This window comes from Oryzias latipes, chromosome 3 (genome assembly GCF_002234675.1).
Source record: "Oryzias latipes chromosome 3, ASM223467v1".
NCBI classification, from domain to species: Eukaryota; Metazoa; Chordata; class Actinopteri; order Beloniformes; family Adrianichthyidae; genus Oryzias; species Oryzias latipes.
This window is the reverse complement of record NC_019861.2, coordinates 13,674,827-13,702,427: the sequence shown is the minus strand read 5'-3', so window position 1 is coordinate 13,702,427 and position 27,601 is coordinate 13,674,827. Positions and strand designations below refer to the sequence as shown.

General features: G+C 39.0%; 3 protein-coding genes across 3 annotated transcripts; 2 read left to right on the top strand and 1 right to left on the bottom strand.

Annotated features, from left to right (window-relative positions):
* The first annotated feature begins 567 nt into the window (after positions 1 to 567).
* LOC101155834 (very long-chain acyl-CoA synthetase) lies at positions 568 to 11,358 on the top strand. Its single transcript, XM_004066915.4, has 10 exons — positions 568 to 1,142; positions 2,743 to 2,952; positions 3,032 to 3,190; positions 4,940 to 5,064; positions 7,555 to 7,749; positions 7,980 to 8,070; positions 8,165 to 8,363; positions 10,214 to 10,311; positions 10,402 to 10,532; positions 10,634 to 11,358. The coding sequence occupies exons 1-10, from the start codon at positions 662 to 664 to the stop codon at positions 10,808 to 10,810; spliced, it is 1,866 nt and encodes a 621-aa protein (XP_004066963.1). The 5' UTR covers positions 568 to 661; the 3' UTR covers positions 10,811 to 11,358.
* A 1,628-nt stretch (positions 11,359 to 12,986) lies between these two features.
* On the top strand, positions 12,987 to 19,619 carry LOC101155585 (very long-chain acyl-CoA synthetase). Its single transcript, XM_023953272.1, has 10 exons — positions 12,987 to 13,640; positions 14,990 to 15,199; positions 15,325 to 15,483; positions 15,584 to 15,708; positions 15,821 to 16,015; positions 17,513 to 17,603; positions 17,692 to 17,890; positions 18,691 to 18,788; positions 18,928 to 19,058; positions 19,129 to 19,619. The coding sequence occupies exons 1-10, from the start codon at positions 13,175 to 13,177 to the stop codon at positions 19,300 to 19,302; spliced, it is 1,848 nt and encodes a 615-aa protein (XP_023809040.1). The 5' UTR covers positions 12,987 to 13,174; the 3' UTR covers positions 19,303 to 19,619.
* On the bottom strand, positions 19,585 to 27,367 carry hdc (histidine decarboxylase). Its single transcript, XM_020712614.2, has 11 exons — positions 23,295 to 27,367; positions 23,071 to 23,184; positions 22,872 to 22,994; positions 22,659 to 22,796; positions 22,440 to 22,583; positions 21,763 to 21,829; positions 21,509 to 21,671; positions 21,026 to 21,116; positions 20,850 to 20,948; positions 20,652 to 20,753; positions 19,585 to 20,431 (listed from the first exon to the last, which is right to left on the bottom strand). The coding sequence occupies exons 1-11, from the start codon at positions 23,517 to 23,519 to the stop codon at positions 19,658 to 19,660; spliced, it is 2,040 nt and encodes a 679-aa protein (XP_020568273.1). The 5' UTR covers positions 23,520 to 27,367; the 3' UTR covers positions 19,585 to 19,657.
* Positions 27,368 to 27,601: the final 234 nt, after the last annotated feature.

The window sequence follows — 27,601 nt, the reverse complement described above, 5'->3', positions numbered from 1 at the left end:
TCTGTTTTTGGAGTGTCCAAAATAGACATTTGAAACAATTTAAATTCAAAAATCATAATAAGGCTCAAAGAAACTTTGTCTTTTAAAATAAACTATGGAGCTCTGGAACACAGAAATACTAATTTTACGCACAAACCAGTTTGTGCACATTGAATGCTAATTTTTGCTCACTAAATGGTAATGTGCTTCCACAAAATACTAAATTGGGCTAGTTTTGGCCTCAAAATGGCAGTTTGTTGGCACACACAAAATACTTAATTGAGGGCCATACATTTTTTAAATTTTTTATGCCGCCATGTCCATCGCTATATTATAATGAACAAAAATCTTAAAATGTTTCAAGTCCTTTTTCCAGTTAAAAGTCTTCCGCCTGCATGGATCTTTCAGATCCCACACGCTGTTACCTCATTGTTGACAGTCTTTTCATGTGTCCTGATGACACTCACGCACGGATTTGGTAGCTTTAACACACTTTCTCAGTTGAACTAAAGGAGTTAAAACATGTGTGGCTGCTTGCACTTTTTCCTTTTAGCTCTTCAGGGAACTTTAGATCATTCTGGGAAAAGCTCCGCCCCGCTGAGCAAAATCCCTTTTTCCCAGTTATGCAGCCGCGGCTGGCTTTTCCAATTTTCCTCTTTTCAAAACAAGCCCATCATTAAAGATGGAGCTGCATTTGATTTCGCTTGCATTAGGCCTCCTGCTCCTCGTGCCAGTCGCTCTGAAGATTCTTTTCCCGTATCTGTGGCTGGACGTCTTATTTTTCGTGGACATTATGAGGATTTTCGTCGCTTTTGTCTCGCGGCGCAGAAAGAAACCAGCGTTTTTCGCCTTGGACCGCTTCTTAGAGCAGGTCGCCGCCGTGCCAGATAAGTCCTTCATGGTGTTCGGAGATGAGCGCTACACGTTCGCGCTCGTGGACGAGCAGAGCAACAGGATTGCGAACGCGCTGCGGGCGCACCCCGGGTACACGCCGGGGGACACCGTGGCGCTCTTCATGGGGAACGAACCCGCCTTCGTCACCACTTGGCTGGCTCTGGCGAAGCTGGGCTCTCCTGTTGCGCTCCTCAACTCCAACATCCGCAGCAAATCTCTGCTGCACTGCTTCAACTGCTGCAGGGCTACAGTCCTGATAGCAGCCTCAGGTAGACTGACAACGTTTGCAGTTTCACAACAAAAACCAAAAAGGACATATCTTATGAAAAATAAAGGATTCAATGTCGTGAGGTGCACTTTAGACCCTTCTGATGAAAGCTGTGATGTTGGTGTTTTTAACATGTTCTTGCATTATTTTCCTCACATATCTACAAAATAAAGCTTCAAATGTGTATTTTTATTATTTTTTTTGTATTTCTTTATTCAAATTGTTGTAAACTAGGAGTGGATGAAAAATTCAGTTTCAAAAAGCTCTTAGGTGTGACGTAGAAGCTACGAAGGCAAGGCACTAGCTCCCTGCTCTACTCCATTTTGATGCCAAATCCATATTGCTACTCTACCACTGTGGCTTCTCCTGATTCCTACATTTATCCCTCCAAGCAGAGAGATATAGAAAAACGCGCTCTGTCCGAATTCTCACCCTAATCCTTAACTTCTTAAAATACTACATAGTGCCCTGGATTTTAAAAGCAGTTTGAACACCAAGCTCACTACTTTTCTTTCTTTTTTGTTTAACTGCGAATATGATATCATGAAGTGAAAATCTAATTGATATGAGCGTTTTGCAATGATCATTTATGAATCCACTGTGTTCTGAAGATAAAAATGTTTATTGATTATTGTTAATGTTTTCTGAAAATTGTTCTGATGCAATGCAATGTGGTCTATTATTCACCAATCTAGTGAGCATCACTGCACACTGGTTTTTCGCAGAGACTTCTGGGAAGTTTTTAGGGGACTCGATTTTTGGAATTGTAGATTCGGACAGTACTACAAAATGGCGAATGCACTTTATAGTGAGTAGTGAAGGAATTCAGACACAATCTTGGTGTCTTCAAATTGATCCTATTGCTTGATGACGTCATTGATAGTCATCTACCTTAGCGCGCAGCTGCTAGTGCTCAGAGAATACACAACATAGGTTTTATAACTTTAAATAGTCAAGCAAGAACAAAAACTCAATGCACGCCCACGTGAAGCCTGCATTTCTCCTCCGGCCCACAGCAAGACATGGATCACCCTACCGGCGAAGGGATAGCCAGTCTTAAGTAGCTATGGCTTCTCCTTCAAAACCCACTTTCGGACACTGCTATAGCTTCAAATACCCCAACAGTTGGAGCAATAGGGAGGAGCCAGGGGTGTAGGGAAGCAATTCAGATCTGACTCTTTACTAAACAGATCCATGTATGTCTTGGTTTTCCTGTCCAAGCTGTTATCTGGCTCAAACTGTACGGCTGGATAGCTCCAATATTGCTCATGATTTTTGTTCCACCGCTAATGTTAGGTTGGGGGTGTGAGGGGTTGTAAAATAGAGAAACTGTTAACAAAGGGAGGATGGGAAATGTGTGCAGGCTAACTCTGCGCCTATGATCCGCCCACAACTCAAAGGCAAACTTCTAATGAACTATTGCTGTTCTGCAGAAACAATGTCCTAGAAACTGACAAGTTTTTTAAATGTTGCCTCAAAACTGTGTAATCTTGATTAATCGACCACTGGGAACACTTTTACAATAGATCAAAAGATGATTGAAGTAGTTCAAACAGTTTAGGGGTGTGTCGTGTTAAACCTGCTGCTTTCTGCCTTTGCAGAGCTGAGGAATGCAGTTGAGGAGGTGTTGTCCTTTCTGACAGAGCGGGGAACCACCATCCTGCTGATGAGCAAAGACTGTGACACACCTGGGATCCAAGGCTTTTCTGCTCAAGTGGAAGAGGCCTCAGACACTCCGATCCCTCGATCCCTCAGATCACACATCACCTTCAAAAGCCCTGCTGTTTACATCTACACATCTGGAACCACAGGTGTGGCAGGGAAGGAGGGATGGTATGGATGATGGACAAACATCTTCTGTTCCTCAAATGTCGCTTCTATGTGCTTCAGGCCTCCCCAAGGCAGCTGTCCTCAACCAGAACCGCCTCTTATCGGCTTTGGCTGTTTTATCTTCAAACGGTATAACATCAAAAGACATCTTCTACCTTAACCTGCCTTTGTACCATACAGCAGGGTTTATTGTGGGCTTTATCGGCTGCATTGAAACAGGTGAGACGATCCAGAGGTATTTATGATGGCTTTATCTGATTTATAGCAGAAAAACGCAAATGGGAGAATCCTGTTTCTGCTCCATCGCTTGTTCTTTGATGAAGAAAGGGGAGGGAACATTTAAGTAGCAGTCAAAAGTTTCTGCAGTGGTGTGAGACTTCAGTTAGAGGTGTATACTTGCTGACCAGTTTAAGTCAGTCGGGTCCCTAAAGTACGGCTCTTTTTGTAACCATTTTGGTGCCGGTCCCAGGTTGACTGCTGTCCTCACCTTGCAGAGGTGTTCCATGGCAGCGACCCCCGGACTTGAGAATGGGATAGTGGTGGAGTGAGTGTAAACGGTGACAGATCCTGTGTCCAACTGTAGTAAATGCCACCACCTACTGCATGTGCGTACTTGTCAGTGCTGTCTGATCACTGATGGTAACACATTTTATTATACCCACATTTTTTGTCGATTGAAGCCAGGGACGGCGAGCAGTCAAACCCTTGGGCTGTTGTTGTTACAGCACAGTACTCTGCAGCATTTATTCCTTCCATTGGCAGTACCACTATCAAGTTCTCTTAGTCCAGGAACTGGTGTCATGGCACATCACTGCAAGGCAGGTAGTGGCTTGTACCTGGGGATCACAGCGAACTATCCAAGGAGCCGCACTTTGGAACCAGATGGAATGTGGCAAAGCCTCAGTGGTGTGCTGTGAGTTGGCCCTTACTATTTAGGGTTTAAGGGGAAATTGATTTTACATTTAAGTATAACTGTAAATTGACTTTCTTTCCCTAAATGGTTAACAGCGATCATGCAAAATTATTGGTTGTTTGTTATAAAAACATTGTTGCCAAAAATATTCACTGAATTTTAGGGATGAATTCAAGTGTTCCAGTCACCTCGTCTCCAAAGGAATATGAAAGCCGAGCATGCAGACTGCTTCTAAAAGATAATATTCAAATAATTTGACTGGTGTGCACAGAGTCTTGACAAAAAAACCTTTAGGATGAACTATAACCTAGACTGTGACTCTGGCATTTTCATCCAACATCATTAAATGCATTACATGAAACCAACATTTTAATTTTTTTAATCATATAAACAGCAAATTGGGAGTACATTTTTTTTCCTCATAGAAAAAGTACAGCCTTGTGGAGGTCTGTTAGGCCATATTTCACGAGCATTTCTTCTCTTAAAAATCCATTAATTTACCAAAATTGCAGATGAAGACTGATGTCCCATTGTAAGGGCCCCAAATTATGTCATGTGACCTGAATGTGCTGACGCACATTTTCAAGTGGTTTTGAATTAATTTTCTATGCAACTTTGAACAAGTGATTTCCCCTTTCCTCCTCGCTCTGGTTGTCCTGCTCCGGGTCAGTCCCGGTGAAAGGCCCTTTTGTTACTGCCAACCAGTCAGTAATCTGAGCAGATCCTTTCCGACTGCTTTATCCTAAATAGGTCAAAGTTCACACCTTTTGTGTGCCGGCGTGAGCTCTCTGAGGTGCAAACTTGTTATGAGACTTTTTAAATTCCTCACAGATTTGGCATGGCTTGTTGAGCTACCCTTTGAAAACTCTCAGATATGCCAAAAGGACAATTTTGTCTGGAATTAATTAAAATCAGAGTATCGGTTAAGTGTAACGCTAAAGACTTGGTCCTTTGTTAAATCCAGATCAATGCTAAAGCGTTTTATGTCTGTAAATCTGTGTTAAAAGTCTAACAAACGTGTGGCTACGTGGCTTCTTCCCTTTCTTATCTTGAAGGGTCGACTATCATTCTCAAGAAGAAGTTTTCTGCCTCTCAGTTTTGGGATGACTGCAGGAAACACAACGTGACTGTTATCCAGTACATTGGAGAGGTGATGCGCTACCTTTGTAGCACGCCAAAGGTAAAAACTTTTGATTAGCCCCTACTTTTAGCCATTAAGTTCAATATTCAAATGTGTTTTCAGAGATAGATGAAGATCTTAAGCTCTATTTTGGGCTGTTGTGGCCTCCATTGTTACTCAAAGGCTTTGTAACATGACGCCCAAACAGAGCAGGATGTTTTCGCAGAGTTGTGACGGGTCCAGGAATGTGCCTGAGAGAAAAACACTGAGTTGTCTGTAGCTGAAGAGGTTGCCCTGCTAAATACTTTTCCAGATCCTGTGAACAAAACCGGTCTATTTCAGGGAAAGCCCCCATTTTACAGATGTGTATCTCTTGTTTTGAGATTTACTCAAGTGACTGTAGCTTCATCAAGCCAGAGCTTGATCTGTAGCAAAAGGCTGAGGGGACCACGCCTCCTTTTTGCCCTCTTAACTACTGTAAAACTTTCTGTGCAAGACAACTGGCTGGAACTGGCTGCAGCAGGCTACCATACAGGCGAATCACGGCAGCAAGAGAAATGTCCAAATCTGTACATTCCCACAGCCCATCACAGCTGGCTCACCGAAATAGAAATCGTAAATCTCAACTATCAGGTGCTGATTTTCTGTGTCAAAACCCAAGGCATCACTAGATTGCTTCGATTGGCTTTAAAGTACAACAACCATTGAAGGTTTTTGCAAAAAAGACTTTGTAGTTAGGACTACTGTAAAAGTTGTATGCCATTGAGAGTATCAAATTGCATCACATGAAGTGGGGTGTTCGTTTTCTGCTCCACCCTGAACGAGTCACAGGACAGAGTTTGTCTTTATCTGGTCACCTCTCGGAATAGATGCTGGCCTTTACTCTGCAGGACCATATCAAGTAACTCAGCAACCAAATCTGCTTTTACTGGTACACAGAAGAGGAAAAGGGGCTGTGGTATTTTTAGAAGCAATTATGCTTTAAGTCAGTCTGAGACATTTCACTGATGTGAGTTGGTATTTTACGGTTCATATTTGGGGGAGGAATTGAGAAAACTAGAAAAAAAACAGTTTAAAATTAATTTATTTTTAAATTGTCTCAAATATCTTGTAACATTTTATGCTACTTTCACACCGGCCTTGACGATGCACATTAAAGCGACCACTTCTAGTAAAAAGTCCATCTTAACATGTTTCCGGTCTCTGTGTTCAAAACTCTTGTGTTTACGTGTTGCAACATGAGTTTTTAAAACGATTTTGGAGGTCTACATACAAAATGTGCATCCATAGAACGGACGTTAAAAGTTAAACCAGGTGTGCTTTGACCCATCAGGGACTCAGGTTTGGTAGTGACGTATCGATGGCTTTCCTTTTAATTTTTGGAAGTACCAACCCTTTGAACGTGGATCATGAAAGAGAAATTAATAATTGCGGTTTGTGCCCAGCTGGAATTAATGGACACCAAGTCTTTCATACATCAGAATAGAGTGGTGAAAGAAAAAACGTGGAGCAACATTCGGGAGATTTGCACTGCTTCAGCATTTTGCATCAAGCCTCTTACAACTGCAGGTAAATACGCAAGTATCAGGTAGCGACAGTCCAGTATGAACACCATATGCTTGATGCACCTTCAAGGATGTGTGTTCTTGAAGGTCACATGCCAGAGGTTAACATAGCATTAGAATCAAGTGTTGCTTTTTATCTTACAATTTTATGTATTATTTTGTTAAATATAAGGCAATCGCACAGTGTCTAAGTGTTCAGCTATTGTGTTGTTCTTTTTGAAGGACATTTGTTAATGTGTACATATCATTGCGTGTACATGAGAACGGAACCAAGTGACGTTACTCGTTGAAAATGGCTTAATTTCAGTTCAGACAATACAAAGTCAATTTAGTTGCCATTTTTTCGCAATATGAATGTCGCCATGTTGGAGCCAGAAATTTTCAATAAGCAGTGATTGGTCCAAGTCGATCTGGGTCAAAATTTCTGTGGTAGCCACTGTCTCCAATCAGGAGTGAGCTTGTTGAAAGTCCACACCCCTACCATTTGAAGGCATCTGTCAATCAAATGTTTTAGACATTGGACATGAGAGCCCATACTTTTATTGAAGCAATCTGATTGGTCAGTTTATAACTTGAATAACTTGCACTGCAGAAAAAATATCATGAAAAAAAATTTGGGTTGGCAAGAACATGTTAAAAAATGAAGAAAAGAGCAAGAATGATTATTCTGACAGATAAAAAGACTGAGGTATAAATGTTTATTTCTCTATAGAAGTCTATGGGATTTTGACTTTTTAGGATCAGTGGGTACTTCCTGTTTTAAACACGAGATGGGAGGGGTCACTCAGTCCAGTTCTTTTATGCAGTCAATGGTACATATTACCATAAGAAAATACATAAGGATTTATATTTATATGTACAGTCTCCAAACTCAACTTCAGCAATGACAGTGGACGAGAGCTGTAGAAATTTATAAAAGTCTGCATAAGAACTAATCTGAGAACAATTTGTGTCTAAATCTTTTCTCCGTTTTAATCGTTTTCAGAAGGATAACGACAAAGAGCATAAAGTCCGACTGGCCATTGGGAACGGCATCAGAGCGGAGGTGTGGCGAGAGTTTCTCAACCGATTTGGGAACATTCAGATTCGAGAGTTTTATGCCTCCACCGAGGGAAATGTGGGATTCGTGAACTATGCGGGGAAAATTGGAGCTGTTGGAAGAGTCAACTTTTTCTATAGGGTAAGATTAAAAAAGAAACATTCTTTTGCTCTAAACTCAGCTCTGCTCACACTGAGCCGTTTTAAAGCTTCCTTTGGAATCTTATTCATAGAACTCTTTAAAGGATCTTTCTCATTTACATGCCTACAATTATTTTATAACTGTTATACTGGATTAATTCTTTATTCAAGGTTGTTTAAGAATTTTTCGTTTCCTAATTTATTGTGTTAAATTAAAATTTACTTCTGCAGAAACTGTTTCCATACACTCTTATAAAGTACGATACAGAGCGAGATGAACCCGTGCGAGATGCTAACGGCCTTTGCGTTAAGGCACTCAAAGGTGATGGCCTATTGTTTTCCCTGACTGGCACTATTAAACTTATCCTAATTTCTGAGCTTCCACATTGAACTTTGGATTTTTTCTATTTGTCAAGGTGAAACTGGACTGCTCGTATCAAAGATAACAGACATCGCTCCGTTTCTTGGCTACGTCCAAAACGAGGAGCAAAATGAGAGGAAAAGACTTCGGAATGTCCTGAAGAAAGGAGACCTTTACTTTAACACAGGAGACTTGTTGAAGATTGATCACGACAACTTTATTTATTTCCAGGATCGTGTTGGTGACACTTTCAGGTACAGAATACCTTTGCACATCACTATTTCATACCATAGATCAGTGTTTTTCAACCTTTTCAGAGCTAAGGTTCATAAAAATCACAAGGCACGCCAACAACCAAAAAATGAAACTCTGTAATCTGTATTGATGTACAGTCCCTCCACAATCTTGAGTGCACTTTTTGTAATAATTGAGGCACAAAAAATTTAAAAGGTACAGCTGTTTTTCCTAAAAGATGCGATCTTTTTTAATTAAGAATTAATTAACAATGAATATTTAATTTTGAACTTAATTTGCCCAGGTAATTGTTATTCATCCGGTTTATTAAAATGTATTCTAATAACCTCACAAAAACAAAATGCAATGACATTCTAAATATAAATTTCATTTTTAGATATTTTTTTATTTTTGTGCCAGAGAAACTATAATTTTTGAACAAATATATAATCACAGTTTGATCAATTTTAGGCAAAAAAGACCCATGTTTACAAGACATGTCTATAAGTTTAAATGTAACTACACAAAAACGTGAACAGGGTGAAGTTTATTAGTTTTTCTTTTGTCTAAATGAAAAATGTAACTATAACAAAAATATTTTCTTTATTTTTAGGTGATTAAATTGTTTAATTTTAGTTAAATGTGTCTGTTGGACACTTCAACTTAGTTTTTCAAAAGTGCTTGAAGTCTGAAATCGAAAATGTCCTTTAATCCAGACATTATTGGAAAGCAGCTGTTTCTTTCATAAAGATGACTTGGATTGAACACTGGAACCTGTGACTTTACTTTCTTTGTTCTCCAACACAAACCTTGAAGGAGAAATGAACTGTTTTCCTGCTTTCATCAAGAACCTTGCAAACCGATGTTTGCGTTTGTTGTGCGGACTAACAGCAGCGCAGTAAGAGTGACCCAATGCATCATGGGAGATGTATTGAAATGAAGTGGTGCTGATGACACTGGTCACAGACTCACGTCTCTGAGCTTCTTTATTTTATTCACTTTTTACACGGTCTGACACCGGATCCCACAGGAAGCTTCTAGGTGTGCATGGATGATCCTTATGGATCACTAGCCCCAGTTCTCCACAGACATGAGCCGTGAATTGCCCCCTCTACATCTCTTTACACCCTCCGCGTTCTTCATTTAAACCAATTGTCTGTTTACATTGAACGCGATTAAATTTGTGTCCTCCGCCTCTGTTTTAACTCGTGTCAAAGTCGCTGCGGGATGTTGGTCCAACAGTGTGTTTAAAAACCTGACGCTTTCACCGCGTGTGTGAGATGAGCCACGGCACACTGGTGGAAAAACACTGCCATAGATACCACAGATACCAGTGTTTTTACTGACAAATGTTTATAAATCACCAAAAATGTACCCCCCCCCCCCCCCCAATTATTCTTCTTGTTTTAAATACAGTATTTTTTTATAAAAGTGAGGACAATGGCTTGAAATGAAATTGAACAAAAAGCTTAAATATTCAGTGGAGGATTAAAATAATGTTGGATGCCACCATTAAAAGTCAAGGCCCTCCACTACCTGCTCATTTAAATACATAGTTTGCCAACAAATAGCATTTCTTTTATGGTGACAAAGACAGGAAGAATCATTGTGAGTATATGCAGTTGTATATTTAAATGTATAATTTGTCATAACTGGATTCAGATGGTGGTAAAAAACTCAAATATCAGTTAAAAGTGCTTGAATCTGGGAAAAAGTATTGATCTTGTAGAAGGTACTTTGTGTTTGGAATCCATGACATATGCTAAAACACTAATGAGTTTTGTTAAAAATTTTGTTGAATAAATCCTTAAATGTTTTTTATGGTGGAAAAAAACAGCATATTTAAACTGGCAGTATGATTTTGTCACAGGTGGAAAGGTGAGAATGTAGCAACAACGGAGGTTTCTGATATCTTGACGCTGAGTGGCTGTCTGCAGGAAGCCAACGTTTACGGAGTCCAGGTGCCAGGTGAGGATGGTTTCCTGTGTGCTGAACAGGAATATGACTTGACAGTAGTTTATTTGGGCTTTTTTATGTTTTTAATTGTTTTTATTTTAGGGCACGAGGGGCGTATAGGTATGGCAGCAGCTACACTGAAGAAAGATGTTAAATTTGACGGGAGGAGGATGTATCAGCATGTGGTCAGCTACCTGCCGTCATATGCACGACCTCGCTTCATAAGGATACAGGTGAGTTAGTCTGACCTTGCTGCAATTTACTTTTGCTGTGGAGATGTTGATTAAAAAATCCATAATTTTTAAAGAAATATCCATCCTTTTTTCCTGCCTAGGATGCGATGGAAGTAACAGGGACTTTTAAGCAGATGAAAGTCAAGTTAATGGAGCAGGGCTTCAATCCAGGAAGTGTCCAGGACCCTCTTTACATCCTGGATGATCGCGCTGAGAGCTACATGCTGCTGACTGCTGAGATTTACAAATCTATTATGTCAGGAAGCATTAAACTCTAAACAGGTTGTCCAGCCGCTCAGACTTCTCAGTCTGAAAGTGTGTTAAAATAATCCTCTTCCAGCTCAGGGACACGACAACAAAAATACACAGACTTAGGGATCAGGTGAGTGTGGCAGTGGCATGTCAGCATCCATGTCAGTGAATGAAATCCAACTTAAAGGAAAAGGTTAACCCCTCTTTCATCACTTTCTGGATGTTAAAGCAAGTGGCCTTATAAATGCTGTATTTACTAGCATTATTGGTGCTTAGAGCGCCAACATCAGTTTGTTACTGGTAATGACAGTGAAACTGTTTGGAGTATTTGCATCCCAGGAAAGCAAAGGTGCCCGTATGAGTAAATTATGTAATTACCGATAATAGGACATTCACAGTATTTCTTTTTAGAACAGAGGCAAAGCTTTTATCACTTTGTCTCAGATACTGCTCAGTTGCAGTTCAAGTTGTCACTTGCATACAATGCATTTTAAGGAAAAAGCTTATTAAATATATGAATATAATACATCTTTATCTTTTTTTTTCTATAAATTAAAATGATTTTTAAAGTAAACCCAGTTTTGTGTTTATTTTTCTCAACTTTGTGTTACACATCAAAAAGATAAATTTCACATGTGACAAAGAAATTTCACAAGGTGGAGCCAAATTCTGCTGCAAACAAAGTATTCAGAGTTTAGTCTGCCCCTACAGTCCTGCAAGCTCTTCCACTTCAGAGATTTTCTCGTGTTCAGACTGAGGAACAGAGTTTAGTGTTTGAGTTTATTTCAAGACAACTTCAAACTCTGCAAACTAGATCAAGGTTTCTGTAAACTGATCCAAGAATACAGATCACTTATGTTTAGTTGTTTTAAAAGTTTCTCAGCTGTATTTAGGAAAAGTAAGGAACCAACATAAGATTGAAAGACTAACACAAACAGTTGATCATTTTATACAACCATTTATGATTTTTAAAACATTTTAAAGGGCAATAACTGTTTTTTTTTTTTTTGTTTAGTTAAAAAATTAGTTGGATTAAAATTTGGACCACTTTTTTAGGATCAATGTATTTTGCTATTAAACCTATAATATGTTTATATCACATAACAGCAGCAATCTTTACAACATTGCTAAGAAAAATTGTATTTAGTCTTGATATCAAATAGTTTTTTCTGTTGACTAAATTGTTCAACTCCTTAGAAAAGAATCAGGCTAGACAAAAATAAAAACAGCTAACATTTTAGGTGGTAATTTGATGATTCACTGGTGGTAAAAGGGCAAAACGTAATTTTTACTCTTTTCAATAGAAACGTCTTTTGCCCAAAAAAATTAACCTGTCACTTATTCCATGCTGACCTGTTTGACTTTTTAGCAAATAACTAAACATGATGAAATAAAGAAAAGATCTTATTGAACTTTCTTAAAGAACATTGCGTACTTCCACACGATTTCAACTCATTCTGTTGGAGTTCTGCTTCTTCTTTTTGTTATGATAAATCCATGAATGATAATGTAAAAACATTCATTTTTTAAAAACTAAATATTTTCGTCGCTGGCTTCAGTTGTTTATACTATTATAGAGTTTTGGTCAAATATCCGTTTAACTTCTTTTGATTCTAAATTTTAATTTAAAAAACCAAGGGCTTAATATATGATAATGTTTGTAGGTTTTATTGAATTGATCCATAATTTAATTTTAAAATCCCTTGAGATAAAATCAGGTCAAACCACATTTAAAAGAAAGTACTGGTAACCAAAAATCTACAAATAAAACCATTTTATGGTGGGATTGAATATAGTTCTACCTTTTTTCTTGTTCAATTATTCAAATAAATAAAATAGGGAAGTTGAATCGAGCTTACAAATTATTCGATGATGCCGTTTTAGGGGGAAAGTGTATTTATAATTATAGATATTGAAGGCATGTTTTTAATGAAACAAAGTCTTAGGAGAAACTTTGTCTTCAGGAAAGTTTCTTGGTTTTTTAAAGGTGTCTCACAGGAGTCATAAAAACAGTTATAAGTGAAATACTATTTTTTATTGTTTCTCTTTGGTAAGATAGGAGTTTTCTATGTTTTGTGTAAAAAAAAAAACTATAAATAACATTTAAGTGAATCTAACTTCCACTTTTAGATGAGTTGCCTGACTTCTGTAGATAAAAGAAAGTGTCTCCTCCATCCTGAGGATGTGAACAGTCCACCTGTGTTTATTTAGTCAGAGACACATTGGACTCGTGCTTCTGGGATGTTCCTGTGGGTCTGTTAGTGATTACCGTGGAGGAGAGAGAAGGCTGAGCAAAGTCCAAAGAGGCGGAACCAGCAGAGATTTAACTGCCGTCGGTGCTCTGGATCTTGTCTCATGGCAGCTGGATTGACCCATTTTGCCTGCTTACAATGATTGCGTACGTCCTGTGCACCGTTGTAGCACTTTGGGCCGCACTTCTTTACCTGCGGAACCCCTATTTGTTGGCGGACATAAATTACGCAATCAAGTCGCTTTACGTGGGTTACCGTTTGGGGCAGATAAAGAGGCGCTTTTACGGCATTCTGGACTGTTTTCTGGACAGAGTAGCGAAGCATCCAGACAAGAAGTTGTTCATTTTCGAGGATGTCTCCTACACTTATAAACAAGCAGACGCAGAGAGCAACAAGGTGGCCCGGGCTCTGTCTGCGCACGCGCAGCTGAAGCCGGGGGACACGGTGGCGCTGTTCCTGGGCAACGAGCCCCTGCTCGTGTGGGTCTGGCTGGCTTTGGCCAAGCTGGGCTGCGTGACGGCTCTGCTGAACTACAACATCCGGTCCAGATCTCTGCTGCACTGCTTCTCCTGCTGTGGAGCCAAAATCCTCATCACCAGCCCTGGTAAGAGATGCAGAGAGGAGCTGCAAAAATCTTATTTCGTGAAGAACCAAGTTTTCACTCACTCAGTTGTTATTAGGACAGAACCTCCTATAGAGCTATACATTATTACTACTATTATAAACTATTGCACTGTTGCACAGTGGTGTCCCAAAAGGAGGACAAGGTCGGAGGTGGGAGCGGGGGGGGGGGGGGGGGGGGGGGGGGGGGTTGAAAACCCCCAGTGGCTTCTTTGGAGAAAACACCTTGTCACACTGAAACAAATATTAGGCTAGGAGTTGCTTCTTAATAACTTATCTTTAGTGTAAGGGGGCGGCTTAATTTGAAATCAATTCCAGCTTCCGCTAATAAGAGAACTGGAGCAAAAATACATTTCAGTTTGCTCAAAATTTACAGAAAAACTTGCACTTTTAACCATTTAATCATCCATCCATCCATTTTCTAACCCGCTGTAATGCTGGACGAGGGTGGGGTACACCCTGGACAGGCACCCACTACCACACACACTCATACATACAGGTACACTTTAGAGTAACTAATTAACCCACATGGAGCATGTTTTTGAGGGGTGGGAAGAGGCCACCAGCCCAAAAACACGCAAAAGTAATGTATAGAGGATTGGAAGGTCTCGGAAATAGAATGATGCCAAAAAGAGACTTTTTTTTTAAAGAGGATTGCATTTTTAAATAAACTAGCTGCAAAAAAAACTTAATAGATTTTCATAGCATAACCAAACCAACATGAGAAGGTGGAAGAGCAGTTAAGCCATAAGGAAAATCTAAAAATTTGAAATTACAGCAGGAATAAGACTATATTAAATGGTGTTTTTCTTTTATTTCTTTACAGAAAAATTGTTTAAAAACACATTTTAGCATTCAATGTCAAATCTATTTTAAAAATATAAATTGAAAATAAAATGTATGCGACTCTTGATTTTCCATACATGCAGTAACCTCTGTGTAAACAGCTTCAAAATGTGGTTAAACTGTACCTTTGGTTCAAATGACCTTGGATTAGTTTTCAAATGAATCCCCTATCAGAAAGCAAAGTACTTCTTGACTCTTGACACTCAGAGTTTAAACCTCTCTTACCAGATTAGGTTCAGGAGATCAAAAACGATCAAAACAAGTCATTTTTAGGCAAAAAAATGTCTTGTTGTATTTGGTATAAACAATCCCACTGTCTGTAGATTACTGAATGTTTAGTTACCCCTCAGTGATTTCATTACAGGCTTGTTTATTAAGAAAGCATTTGGTTTGTTTTTTACTTTATTGCTGTGATGCCCTTAAAATAAAGATTTAGTGATTCCGTTGAGAGAGTTCCTTCTAAACTTTCCTGCTCTTGTCTGTAAGACCTGAGGGAAGCTGTGGAGGAGGTGTTACCCACGCTGAGGGAGCAGGGCATCCGTGTGCTTGTCCTCGGTGATCATCTTGAAGCAGATGGCTTTGAAAGCCTCTTTCATAAGGTTCAGGAGGCGTCAGACCAGCCTCTGTCACCCGAGCTGAGGGCAAACATTCACCACAAGAGTCCTGCACTGTACATCTACACCTCAGGGACCACAGGTAATCTGACAGCTTTATCTGACCTTGACCTATAATCCTGTGTGTTTCATAGTTTGCAGAGGCTTTGATTGACAACTATAAAGCGCCTTCTATCATCTACCTATTACAGCTGTGTTATCTTTTAGGGCTTCCCAAAGCTGCCATAATCACCCACCAGAGGGCATGGTCAGCATCTTTGGCTCAGGAAATGGTTGGTGTGCGCTCAGACGACATCTTCTACCTTTACCTGCCTCTTTACCACACCGCAGGTTTTCTGATGGGACTCTGTGGAGGAATCAACAAAGGTAAATTACAGGTCGAAAGGTGTTTTTTGTTGGTCTTATTTGAAACTCTTTTGACTAAAGTCCAAGGATGAACTGAGCTCTGGTAAAACATCTTTTCCAGGCGTCACTTTTGTTTTAAAGCGTAAATTCTCAGTGTCCAGCTTCTGGGATGACTGTCGGAAATACAACATCACTGTCATTCAGTACATAGGAGAGATTATGCGTTACCTCTGCAACATGCCAAAGGTATGCATCACACCAGATGTTTATAACTTTAACTGTAAAAAGTGTGTTATTAAAGGCCCACTCTGACCATAATAGTATTTTTGTCCTATATGTTTCCATTTTCTTTAACTAGAAAGACAATGACAAGGACCATAATGTGCGACTAGCGTTTGGTAACGGGATAAGGACGGACACCTGGGCTGAATTCCTGGAACGCTTCGGAAACATTCAAATCTGCGAATGCTATGGAGCCACCGAAGCAAATATCGGCTTTATCAACTACGTTGGAAAAATTGGAGCTCTGGGTAGAGAGAACTTTCTCCACAAAGTGAGGAATTTGAATAATTTGTTGATGTCTTCAGCTAACTTGTTGGTTAAACTGAACTCCTATAAATACTTTGGGGGGGTTTGATTTACACCTTCATGCTTTCTATGCTTAGACAGGCTAAACCTATAAAAAGGTAAAAGAAAACCTCAGAAAAATAATGGTTCCATGCCAGGTTTTAAAATTATACATGTAGGCTACAAAGTGTTCAAGGTATACAGGAGATCATGAATAATAATTAAGTCCGTTTTTTTACTGTAATTTAACCTAAACCTAGAAAGTAAACCTAGACTTTTTCTTACTAATGTCGATGTTGTCAGTTTTTCAAAAAGTACAATTAGTTAGCAGGTATAAACAATAATTCACTGAAACATTTTCCTATTTTTCTACTAAAGAAAGAAAGTTTTTCTAAAAAATAAACTATTTTTTAGAAAAAATAAACTAAAAATAAAATGTTTATTTGTCTTTGGAACAGTTGATGAAGACAGGTCTTTTAGCAGAACTATAAGTATAAGCGGTAACATTTTAAAATCTGTCTTGAATTTATTCGTTTTTTCATGCAGTTTCTTTTAGTTGTTTTTAAAAAAAACAATTATAGAGAAAAAAAGTTCAAAAATCAGAAATATAGTCTTTTAAAGTTCCAAAGACGTTTGAGGTGCACAGACTGGCTCCAACACACCATTATCTTGCTTTTATTTTCTTAAAACTAAACTTTAATCTTTACAAAAATGTTTTCTGCCTTTGGAATTGTTAATGAAGACAGGTCTCCAAGTAGAACGATGATTAGATAGACCAAGATGCAGAGAATCTGTGACAGCCGTGCTATAATGTTAGTCATTAGGAGTGTCCATTTTTCCATATGAATTGTATTGCGTGAGAGAGAGAAAACTGTGTGACTGTATAGCATTTCTCAGTTGATTTAGTAGTTATAGTCAGCATTAACTTTCCATTTGTTATCATTGATTAATCTGTAGTTGGGAAGATTTTGCATAAATTGTCATAGTAATTGTTTTTGTTGTTTGTTTATTTTGAAGTAGCTTGTTGAAGGTGGGAATTGTAGTCCTTCAGGGCCTTAGGGGGCTGTTTGACACTTAAAGATGTGTCTGACCTGTAAATACTGGAAGTAGCTCAAAAGCCAACATTTAAACTATGTTTAAACAGAAGGATCGTGAGCACAATGTGTAATCATCACTACAGTGTATCAAGGTAACAAAAACTGAAAAAAGAGAAGAAGTAAAAAAAAAACCAACATCACATCACAGAAATCGGTTTTTCTTTATGTTATAGAAATTGTAAAAGATTTAGATATTTTACCTTTAATTATCAATTTCATTAATTTAAAGTGTTTTTTAAGCAGTAAATTTGATTTTTAATGCCAAAATGGTTTAATGAGATGAAATGAAAGGATCTTTAACTCTGAAGGTCAGGTTGAGAGTTGTCAGCATCTGCCCAACACTCGTCGCCTGTTTTCATAAAATCTGTTTAAAACTTGCTTTCCAGATGTCAAATAAATACGCCCTCATCAGATATGATACGGAGAAAGAGCAGCCATTCAGAAACGCAGAGGGATTCTGTGTTGAAGTCCCAAAAGGTCGATTTTTCTTGTCCTCCCACTGCTCCTCCTCCTTTTTTTTTTTTTTAACCTGTTCTCACTTTGTGTTTATTTCATTGACCTGTAGGGGAAACTGGCTTGTTGGTCTCAATGATAGGAGCCGCCACCCCCTTTGTTGGCTACGCTAACAACCAGCAGCAGACGGAGAGAAAGATATTGAAGGATGTCTTTGTGACAGGAGACCTCTACCTAAACAGCGGTGACCTTTTGAGGATAGACCGCGAGGGATTTGTTTACTTCCAGGACCGCACTGGAGACACTTACAGGTTCTCAGAATGGCTTAGTTCAAAGATAAAGTACCTTATTATAATAGGCATAGTGGTTTTATTAACTTAGTTAAGTTGCTTTCTGTTTTTATTGTATTATATTGCATTTAGTTAAAGGAAATCTATTCCATAATCTTTTTGGGCATATGCCCTTACTGCAAAAACAATAAACCGCTCAGTATGTAAAATACAATTTTGAACACCTGATATGATAGATCCTCAAAAAACAGCTTTTTCTGCTCTGCTTTCTGTGAAATAATGCCTTAAAAAACTTTAAGTCCCACTCCAAGCGTCTTTTGAACTATTCTAAGAGTGTTCCCAGTGCTTTTTTTAATTATGATTATGGCGTTTTAAGCAAAAATCAAAAAACCTTTGTCATTTTCTAAGACAGTTTCTACAGAGCAGCAGGAGTTTTTTTTTTTTTTTTTATCAGTAATTCTCCTCTTAGACTGTTGGTGTGGATTAAGTCGTCGTTTCCCATCATCCCTTTGTAGACACTCTACAACCAGCTTATAGACCCTCACAATCTCAACCTAATGATTGCAGTTACTATGTAACAATTATAAGCTTTTTCCATCAGCATTTTTTCATGCTTCTGATTCACAAAGGTCTAAATAAAGAAATACTCAGAAATGCACTTTTAAGCTTAATTATCTTTATGTGTGTCCTCCATCATCAGAAAAACGCTACAAGGACATGTTATTAAAAACTATGTTTTCCTTGTAGTAGAACTTAAACTGTTCAGAAAATGCTCCAGATATTTAACAAATTTGAATTTTGTGTAATTTCCATTTAATCAGGTGGAAAGGAGAAAATGTGGCGACCACAGAGGTGGCAGATCAATTGCTCATGGTGGACTTTGTTGAGGAGGCTAATGTCTACGGCGTGAAAGTGCCAGGTACAGCAATTGTTTAGGGTTGAATATAATGTGTTTGCTGTTTCATGTCCATAAATTACACGTGTCTTACTGTTTTGTTATTAAATCTAACTAATTTTTAGAGAAGGCACTTTTCCAAGTCTTGTTCTTGACTTATCAGGACATGAGGGAAGGATTGGAATGGCTGCCCTGAAGCTGAAGGAAAATATGGTGTTTGATGGCAGAGCTATATATCAGTGTGTCAAGAGCAACCTGCCCGGCTACGCCAGGCCACGTTTCATACGCATACAGGTGAGTGAACACCTGGCACTTACATAAATGTCCCATTCACTGGTTTAATAACTCTGTTTCTGCATAATAGGATGCTCTGTCAGTGACTGAAACGTTTAAGCACATGAAGGTGAAGCTGGCCGAGGAAGGCTTCAATCCCGCTACCATCAAGGACCCCCTGTACTTCCTGGAAGACAACGAAAGCTACATATCCATGACTCAGGAAATATTCGACTCCATTTCAGAGGGAAAAGTCAGGCTTTGAATATGATTAGCATTTATTTTTTTTATTTTTTTTCAACTGTATATATAGATTTTTTTTTGGCTTGGGATGACACAACATAGGTATAATTCAAAACATCTCTTCTGTACACATATGCAGAACACACGTTATAAACTGGGTTTCAGTTTGTGAGGAAAATTTGATAAAAGACTTTATGAGGAAAATACCTTTTTAACAACTAAAAGAAAAAATACCATGAAATACAAGTTTTAGCACATGTTTCAGTCATTTAGTGATGATCACTCTCATAAAGACAGCGCCGCCTGTGCAGAAGCAGAATAAAGTAATTTGCTGGATAACTGTGTGGATCTGGTGCATTCAGGGACTTTACAGGAGCTCAGCTGCAGTCGCAGTCTCCGGTTGGAGTGGTACAGGGCGCCTTGCTGCTAACAGGAGGGTTGGGAATGCAGTTTTTTGCTCTGCTGCTCGCGGACAAGTATTTTTGAGACGCTTGGAAAGCCTTTGCGGGGCAGCACAGCTGGGGCCGACCACACTGGACCCACGGGTTGCAGAAACTGGGCACGCTGTAGAACTTTGTCAGCTTTTTCGGTACCTGCTTTGCTACATGAGTTGAAGGCATCTCAGGAATCTTAGACAGAGGACCACACCCTGTCAATGATGACATGCAGGCTCCACCAGGAGTGTCTTTAAAGCCAGACTGTGCTTCGCAGTCATGGTTATACCTTGACCCAAAGTAAGTCAATGGCAGGGGTTCACTGCTGCAGCTCAGAGAACGCATTGGTCTCCTGGGACGATTCCAAGCCTTATCAATCCAGAGATCCACTTGAATTTTTTCCAGCTGTTTAATTGCGTTGTCTTTCTTGTCAGCTGCTTCACCTGCATGGAGCCCTTGGTTGTCTTCTGTTCTTATCATCTCATCCTTCCCTGGTTTTGGTTGAGCAGAAATACTTGAAGCCTTTGTTTCCGCCAGCAGAGTGGAAGCTGTTTTTGAAATGATGGCCCAGTCCTTAAGGATGTCCTCCGCAGTGGTGAACTGGGAGGTGACGGTAAATCGGATGATGCGTTTGGTATGGATTTCTGCCGGGATGAGATACATGGTACCATAACCTGTCAATCTTCTCAAGAGCTCTTGGGTTAAAGCATTTCCATCCTAGAAGGACATAAAAAAGATAAACATTTTCAACTTTTTGTAAGACATAAAATGACTCAGGGAAGGTTTTTTTTTTTCCTTTACCTAAACAGGCTAAACTGCATTCATCTAGCTCACCTTTGAACAAGGCGTGACAGGGGCATTTGTACATCTTAAAGATAAGATAATGTTGCTTCACGCACAACCTGACATGTTTCTAGCTCAAAATTGTGCTGCATACTTTTAAACAGAAAACCACCAAGCCAAGATGCCTCTGTGCAGGAACCTCAAAATTTGGGTCACTTTTTATGAGAGACTCCAGGAGCTTTGCCATCTCAACCCCCTGAAACAGAAAGAAAATAATATGACCTCATCCAAAACAAAAACTCTGGGCTTTTTAAAAATTAACTTGCAAAAAATAAAGCAAAATGTTACTCACATGTCTGATATGAGCTTGGAGTTTTTTCAGTCCAAAGGATCGTAAGACAAACCAGAGTTTGAGGGATCGGAATCGTCGACTGAGGGGAATTTGCCAGTGCTGGGAAATGAAACCATTGAATAAACTGCAACGCTTAAACTTTTGATTTATTTAGTGATTAGAGAGTAATAGAGTACCATGAAATCGGTGGCTGCCTGTGAGTTTTCATGCCTCAAGTAAACCGGATCAACACTGAACGTCTGCTGCAGTTTATATTTGTCTCTTACCCTGAAGAAAGGAAAATATGCAGAAATCTTTCTGTTCATTAAATGAATCCTTTATCATCCAGCCCTGCAAAACTAAGCCCCTTAGAATGAGGCAAAAATTCTTACCCCATTGGCAGATTTACTTAGGCAAAAAATAAAATCTGCCAATGGGGTAAAAAAGTGACCAAGAATTTTTCATTTTAAGAAAAATAAATTCAGTCACTAAGACATTTTTGTCTTACTCATTTTGCATTTAAAAACTTTGAAAAAATTAAAATATTTTTGAAAGACAAAAATTAATACATTTTTTCTTGGAGCAAAGGTCTTTTTACTTGTTTATGATTCCTTTTTTGCAGTGTAGATCTGATTTCTCTCTATGTGTTGAAGATGCGGTTTGGGGCTGTTCTAACTCACCAAAAGGCTGTGCAGTCAAAATGAACCATCATCCATTTGGAAGGGTTAAAAACAAAGGAGTGCGCAAATTCAATGCCTTCCAGAGACCAGCGGAGCTCGGGACAGAGGTAGGCGGAGCCGGCGTATGCAGCATCCACGTGAAGCCAGAGGGCCTCCTCTTCACCTGTGTGAAGGTTAAGGCAGGTTCAGGTATGAGCTAGAAACTGCACAGTTTTGAAGAAAATATTTTTGGAAGTAAAGTTTGGATTACGCACAGACTGGACCAAGTTCAGAGAGCTTGTCGAAGGCACACACTCCTGTAGTTCCTAAAGTTGCACATAACTAGAGACAGAAAACTCCAAAATGAATGCAAATGGTTCCTTAAAAACTACAAAGTGAGGATAATAGAGCCATGACCTCTGATTTATACTCAAGTTCACAGTTTTACAATCTTAGACCCACTGAGCTCACCTAGACTTACTTGTCCTGGAAAGAGAATTTAGACAAAATTCCTGGGAGACAGTGTGAGAAGCTTGTGGAAACTCAACCATAGACACAAAAAAACCATTTGGGAAATAAAACTGACAAAAACATAAAAAGGCATAGAGAAGGAGTGCACCTGTTTCATCATTAACCCTTGTGCTATCCTATGACCCCACCCTTACATTGACGTGTTCTCCCTACCATGACAAAGGTGGATAAAGGTGGAAAGATTTCATGTAATCCATAGACACCAGTGAAGATCACAAATCATTGAAGAAAAAAGGTTCAGAGCACTGTCTAGTGGGTCTAGATGACCCAACTCCCAATGGTAAAGTGCTTAGGATAGCACAAGGGTTAATTGCCTGCAGAATTTAACAGTCTACAAAATTTTGTTCTCGTGGATTTCATATAAAGACCCATCTCCAGCTTCATTTCGACCTGTATTAAATAAAAAATGTAAATTACTGACCATAAAGGGCACGAGTCCTCTCCTCCTGTCCTCCTGAATGGCTTGTTTCAAAGCGTCTCCTCTGAGGGACAGTTGATCATCAGCAGGCAGAAATCTGATCTTCACCAAAGAGATCAGACCTGCCTTTTCCACTGAGGAGTGAGCCTGCAAAAGACATTTTAAATCCACTCTCAGTTTACTTTTTCAGGAAGCTGTTGAGCAAGACGTCGTGACACCGACCTGATCGGAAGCATAAGCAACCAGTCTTGAGTTGAGGACCGAGTCATCTACATCCTGGTCCAGTTCAGCTCGCAGCTGCAGAATTTTGTCCTTCCTGGCGGCCAGCAGAGCCACCAGTGTGCTCTCACTGACCGTGCTCTGAGTCAGAGGAACAAAACTTTCTCAGTTCAAAAGCAAGAAGGATATAAATAGAACTTGAACATTGGTGCATACCTGCAGCACACCTCCACCTCTGCTATCAGGATGGTGATGGAGGAAGAAGTAGGGAAGCCCCAGTGCTTTACACAACCAGTCCATCATTTTCATCTCTAGCTCCGTGCAGGCCGGACTGGAAGCCTGTTCAAAACCATACCGTTTTGATGTGAATGCAATTTTGTAATTTTTTAAAAGAAAATTTTGATTTTTTTTTTACCCAAGTGAATCCAACGCAGTTTATTGCATCTGCCAGCATATCTCCAAGCATAGAGGGCCATGAAGTCAGACTGGGGTAGTAGGCATGCATGTGGGGGCTCTGCCAGTGAACCACCTGCACAGGAACATTAGAAAACACCAGCTCAAAATAATACTTAATTAACTATTTAAAAAAGAAAAGAAATGGACTCCTTTAATTAAGAACAAAAACAGTAGGAAACTCACTCCTGGCATGATGACTCTCTCAATGTCATTGAAGATACTCTCCCAGTCCTCCGGCTCAGTGGGTGCAGAGTCAGGGAGAAGCTTTTGCGTGTCACCTGGCTTCACATCTGGAATGACCCTCCTATCCCTGATGGAGCTCAGGTACTCAGTGATGTAGTCCACCATCTCCTTACCTGTGCAGGGCATCAGATTTATTTCACTCATCCGTTGCTCAATTATCAGCATACAGCAATACCACAACTACAGCAGGTAGAAGAAAGGATGTTGTGATTACCTCTGCGGTTGTATTCCTCCGCCTGCATTTTCAGAGAATCTGCTCCGCCTCACAAAGAACTCTGGAGATGCAGAGATCACACAACTATATAGACCTCATTGTGAGGAGCACGCCCTTAATTTGTGACGCACTGAACAAATGCCCTCCACGCTGTTTTTCCATCACACGTCCACTCTCCCATTGTTGTGAATATGTACTTTTCTCTCAGAGTAGTAATTTGCTTATACGGGTAATAAATTGAATCTGAACAAAGAGATCATAAAAACACAAAAGACCTGAACAAAGTTTGGGGGTTTTGTCCAAATGTTATCAAATAAATTCCTGTAAATTTACCTAAAGCAAATCCTCTTCTTGAATATGTTTGATAATATTATTTTCCAATATTTAGAATTGTGGCTAAAGACAGAGAAAATTGCTGCCGAGCACTTTCTACACTTGCTGTGTTTAAGCTGCTGTCATGCATTAGCTGAGGTTTACCCTGGACCAGTTTGACAAACCAGTGCCAGTTGTGGTTACGTAACCTCCTCAGACCTGGCATCCACATGCGTGGACATTTACTGTATGTTACCACAGTAGTTCATTCTGCTTAACTGGGCCCTGTGACTACATGTATAAAAGGTCAAATCTGATCTTGTGTCCTAAGAGGTTAAACGTCTGTAGTCAAGCAAACAAAACTTATTTTTCCTTCTTAATCCTAGGTGTTATTTCTTAACACAGTCCCAGAGATTGTAGTAAAAAAAAATGTTAACTCCACAGATTTTTGCAAATGACTTGTTTAATATTTTGCTCATGTCTTTGCCCTTTTTATTCCAACAGTGCAGTGAGATCAGTCCCTGATCTCTTAAGTGATCTTACAGATTTCTGTTAAGAGGGAAACCTCTTGCTTTCTACTGCAAACCAACTGTTAGCCATCACACCATTCTGCAACCCATCAACATTTGTAGCTTCATCATCACTTTCTCACATGTAAAGCAAAAATAACCCAGTTTCACAGGATCTGTATTGAAAGCAGCAACAAGATAAAACATTTTGCCCCTATCAAGGAAAAATCTCACAATGCACACAAAGATTTAGGCGTGGTCCATCCTTTCCATTTTTAATGGACCTGAAAACATCATTTTACTGCAACAGTTCTGCCATACTTTGGACAATTGCTGCTGTTTTGAAAGTGTTGTATTAATTAGGTTGTCTTTAAAACAGAATCTTAAGAAAGTAAGAAGTTTTTCAATCACAAAATAATCTCAGTTCAAGAAAACATGCCTCAGTAGCACACAAAGACATACCAATAACTATTACAACTATATCTATCCAGGAAAGTTACAAGAGCTAAAAATGTAAGTTGTTCCACTCTAAAACACATTTGTTCGACCTTTTGTACAAATATGGCATCACCATACAAACAACTACTATATAACATGACACATTTCAGACAATCTGTGCAGAACATTTGCCCAGGGTGATGACTTCATGAAGCACATAACACACAAAAGAATGGAGAGTATAAACAAACAGTTATGGGTAAACAGAGGATGAGACATAACCGTTGTGTGTCAAAATGCATTGCTGCCTTTTAAACTCTGACAAAAGCTGGTGCAGCACCTGGACTGGTCCCATACTGTTGTGTTTACAGGGTTTTGTGTGCCACATGTGCCTGCTCTCATGAGGTCCCATTGTCGGTAGGTTTTAATGGGAGGCAAACAATTCACAAAAAAGCATCAGCTGATGTTTATTTAAGCCAACTGAAACCCATCTTTCTTTTATGTCATCAGGCAAACTTCACAATTAACAAGTGTACAATGTTATCTGAAAGTAACCTGGAATAAGAGAAAACCTAATGGGGATGTTTAAACGTGATGATGGACTCTATTTGCAAAAAAATCTACTTTTTCCTCCCTTTTAATTCATTTTCATCAAAAGCATTTTCTTTTAGTTTATTTGTATTTTTTCCTTTACTACATTTGCAGACCTGGTTAAAACAATAGACATTTGTGAAATTTCTACAACAGAATGGTGGCCTCCAATGGAAAATGGTGGCATCATTGTGTTGTGTGATCTCAAGCAAAGCACACTATGACTATTGTGTCTTACACTCTTGTGCGGCTTTACATCTCGTCAGGGCCTGATGAAAGCAGATTCAGTCATAATTTTTGTGCAATTGATGCTTGAACGCAGCCTGAAAAACATCAAAGACAGAGTGCTCCACGTCTAACCACCTCCTGCTTCTTTTTATTCTAATAAGTGAAGAAAAACAATCAATGTGACATCATGCTGTCCTTTGGAAAAGCTCCATATAGGCTGAAAAGATCAATCTAAAAGTCATGAGCAACTTAAAAAGACAGGATTCAGCTACTAAGTTTCATACAGACACTGGCAATGATTTGGCAAAACATCTTTCTATTAAAAATGTGAATTCATCAATTGATCTAAATGTTTCCAGAATGTTAACAAAAAGTATTATTGTTCTCAAAAAGGAAAGTCTAAAGCATTGCTTTGTGTGCTCTCATGACACAGGAAAACATCTGAGCCACAGCTGATTCAGAACGTTTATGCTTTATATTTACATTTAAAATGTTCTTTGCATTGTAAGTGCACAAATAAACATACTGTAAATAACGTAAAGGACAAATATTTTAATAGAAGCTAAAAGCAGCAATTTGAAATGACATTCTGAAGCACTGGTAGATCTCAAACACATTAGGTATGTGATTCAAATACTATTTCCCTGTAGGATTTTGATAGACAACTCACAACCAAAAAAATGCTTCATAGTTTGATTGGCAACTCTAAATTGACCATAGATATGACTGTGAGAGTGAATGGACGTGTGATTGTGGATATTCTACCCTGCGACAGACTAGCGACCTGTCCACGGCATCCCCAGCCTTCGCCCAAAAGTGGCCGAGATAGGCTCCGGCAGCCCCGTGACCCCGAAAGGGAAAAGCGGTATAGAAAATGAATGAATGAATGAACTCACAACCAATGTGGTTGTAAGTGTGTAGGAAGGTCGGCATTACAACAGGTGTTTTGTTGAGTTGGGACTGTGAGCCTGAGAAGGGTCAACAGTGTGCTCTCAGAACCATGCCCCTTCTTTATCTACAAATCCCCATCTGTTTACACAGTACATCACAATCCTAACTATTTCAACATAACCATCAAGCAAAGTAATAAAAAGCAGAAGTGGAAATGGATAAATGACTCAAAAAATATGAGTAAAAGTGTGAGAAGAAAACAAAAATAGAAAAAACAATCTAACTGAAATGTCATTGGATCAGAGCTGGTGGGGATTGAAACAGATATAGAAATATAGTTTTGTTTTAATTAATGAAATCCAGTGAAATCCATGATTCAGTGGCAGTTTTTCTTTAAATCACAGCATCTAACAAGGCCACATTGTGTCGCAACAAAGGAGGACGCTGTAGTTTCCTTCTCTGTGAAATACACCTCTTATTTGCTCTATTTTCACAACATAGCAAACTGGACAACAAGAACATGTATTTGAAATCACACGGAAAAATCAAAGGAAATCCATCAAGCAAGTAAGCGTTGTTGGGAAGATTGGCTACATATTACCAAAGTTGCTGTCACAAAAACAAAACGAGTAGGGTCACAGGACCTTTATATGTGGTCAAATGGGTTACCAGTGGTTCTCTAACAAGTACTGTTTGATGGCACTTCACAGGTCCCTCACATAATAAAATAAAAACGAGAAAAAAAAATTACATTCAAAATGCATAAAAATTATTTTCCTCAAACTTTTTTGATTTAATTTTTACTATCTTGTTTACGAAATTGTAGATTGTATCAGACCAAAAAGACATTTACACTTAGAAGAAATGTCAAAAAAGTTAAAAAACATGTTTTGTTTCTTTTCTTTTCTGTCTATCTTTGGTTTCTTTTTTTTCTTTTACCTAACACATATCATGAAATGTGAAACTGTCACAAATACAATAATCTTCCTTTTTTTGTCTGGTCTTGATTCACAACGATTAAAGAAATACTGACAACTGTCATTTTCAGTATCATTTTATTTATA

What these genes read in the sequence shown, in the direction of transcription:
- LOC101155834 (XM_004066915.4), top strand. Translation starts at nt 662, where the DNA reads ATGGAGCTGCATTTGATTTCGCTTGCATTAGGCCTCCTGCTCCTCGTG. An exon ending in TATCGGCTGCATTGAAACAG is followed by an intron (nt 3,191 to 4,939) that starts GTGAGACGATCC and finishes CTTATCTTGAAG; the next exon opens with GGTCGACTATCATTCTCAAG. An exon ending in CTCGCTTCATAAGGATACAG is followed by an intron (nt 10,533 to 10,633) that starts GTGAGTTAGTCT and finishes TTTCCTGCCTAG; the next exon opens with GATGCGATGGAAGTAACAGG.
- LOC101155585 (XM_023953272.1), top strand. Translation starts at nt 13,175, where the DNA reads ATGATTGCGTACGTCCTGTGCACCGTTGTAGCACTTTGGGCCGCACTT. An exon ending in ACCTCTGCAACATGCCAAAG is followed by an intron (nt 15,709 to 15,820) that starts GTATGCATCACA and finishes TTCTTTAACTAG; the next exon opens with AAAGACAATGACAAGGACCA. An exon ending in CTGTGTTGAAGTCCCAAAAG is followed by an intron (nt 17,604 to 17,691) that starts GTCGATTTTTCT and finishes ATTGACCTGTAG; the next exon opens with GGGAAACTGGCTTGTTGGTC.
- hdc (XM_020712614.2), bottom strand. Translation starts at nt 23,519, where the DNA reads ATGCTGATAATTGAGCAACGGATGAGTGAAATAAATCTGATGCCCTGC. An exon ending in GAGGTGGAGGTGTGCTGCAG is followed by an intron (nt 22,797 to 22,871) that starts GTATGCACCAAT and finishes CCTCTGACTCAG; the next exon opens with AGCACGGTCAGTGAGAGCAC. An exon ending in GAGGACTCGTGCCCTTTATG is followed by an intron (nt 21,830 to 22,439) that starts GTCAGTAATTTA and finishes TTCTGTCTCTAG; the next exon opens with TTATGTGCAACTTTAGGAAC.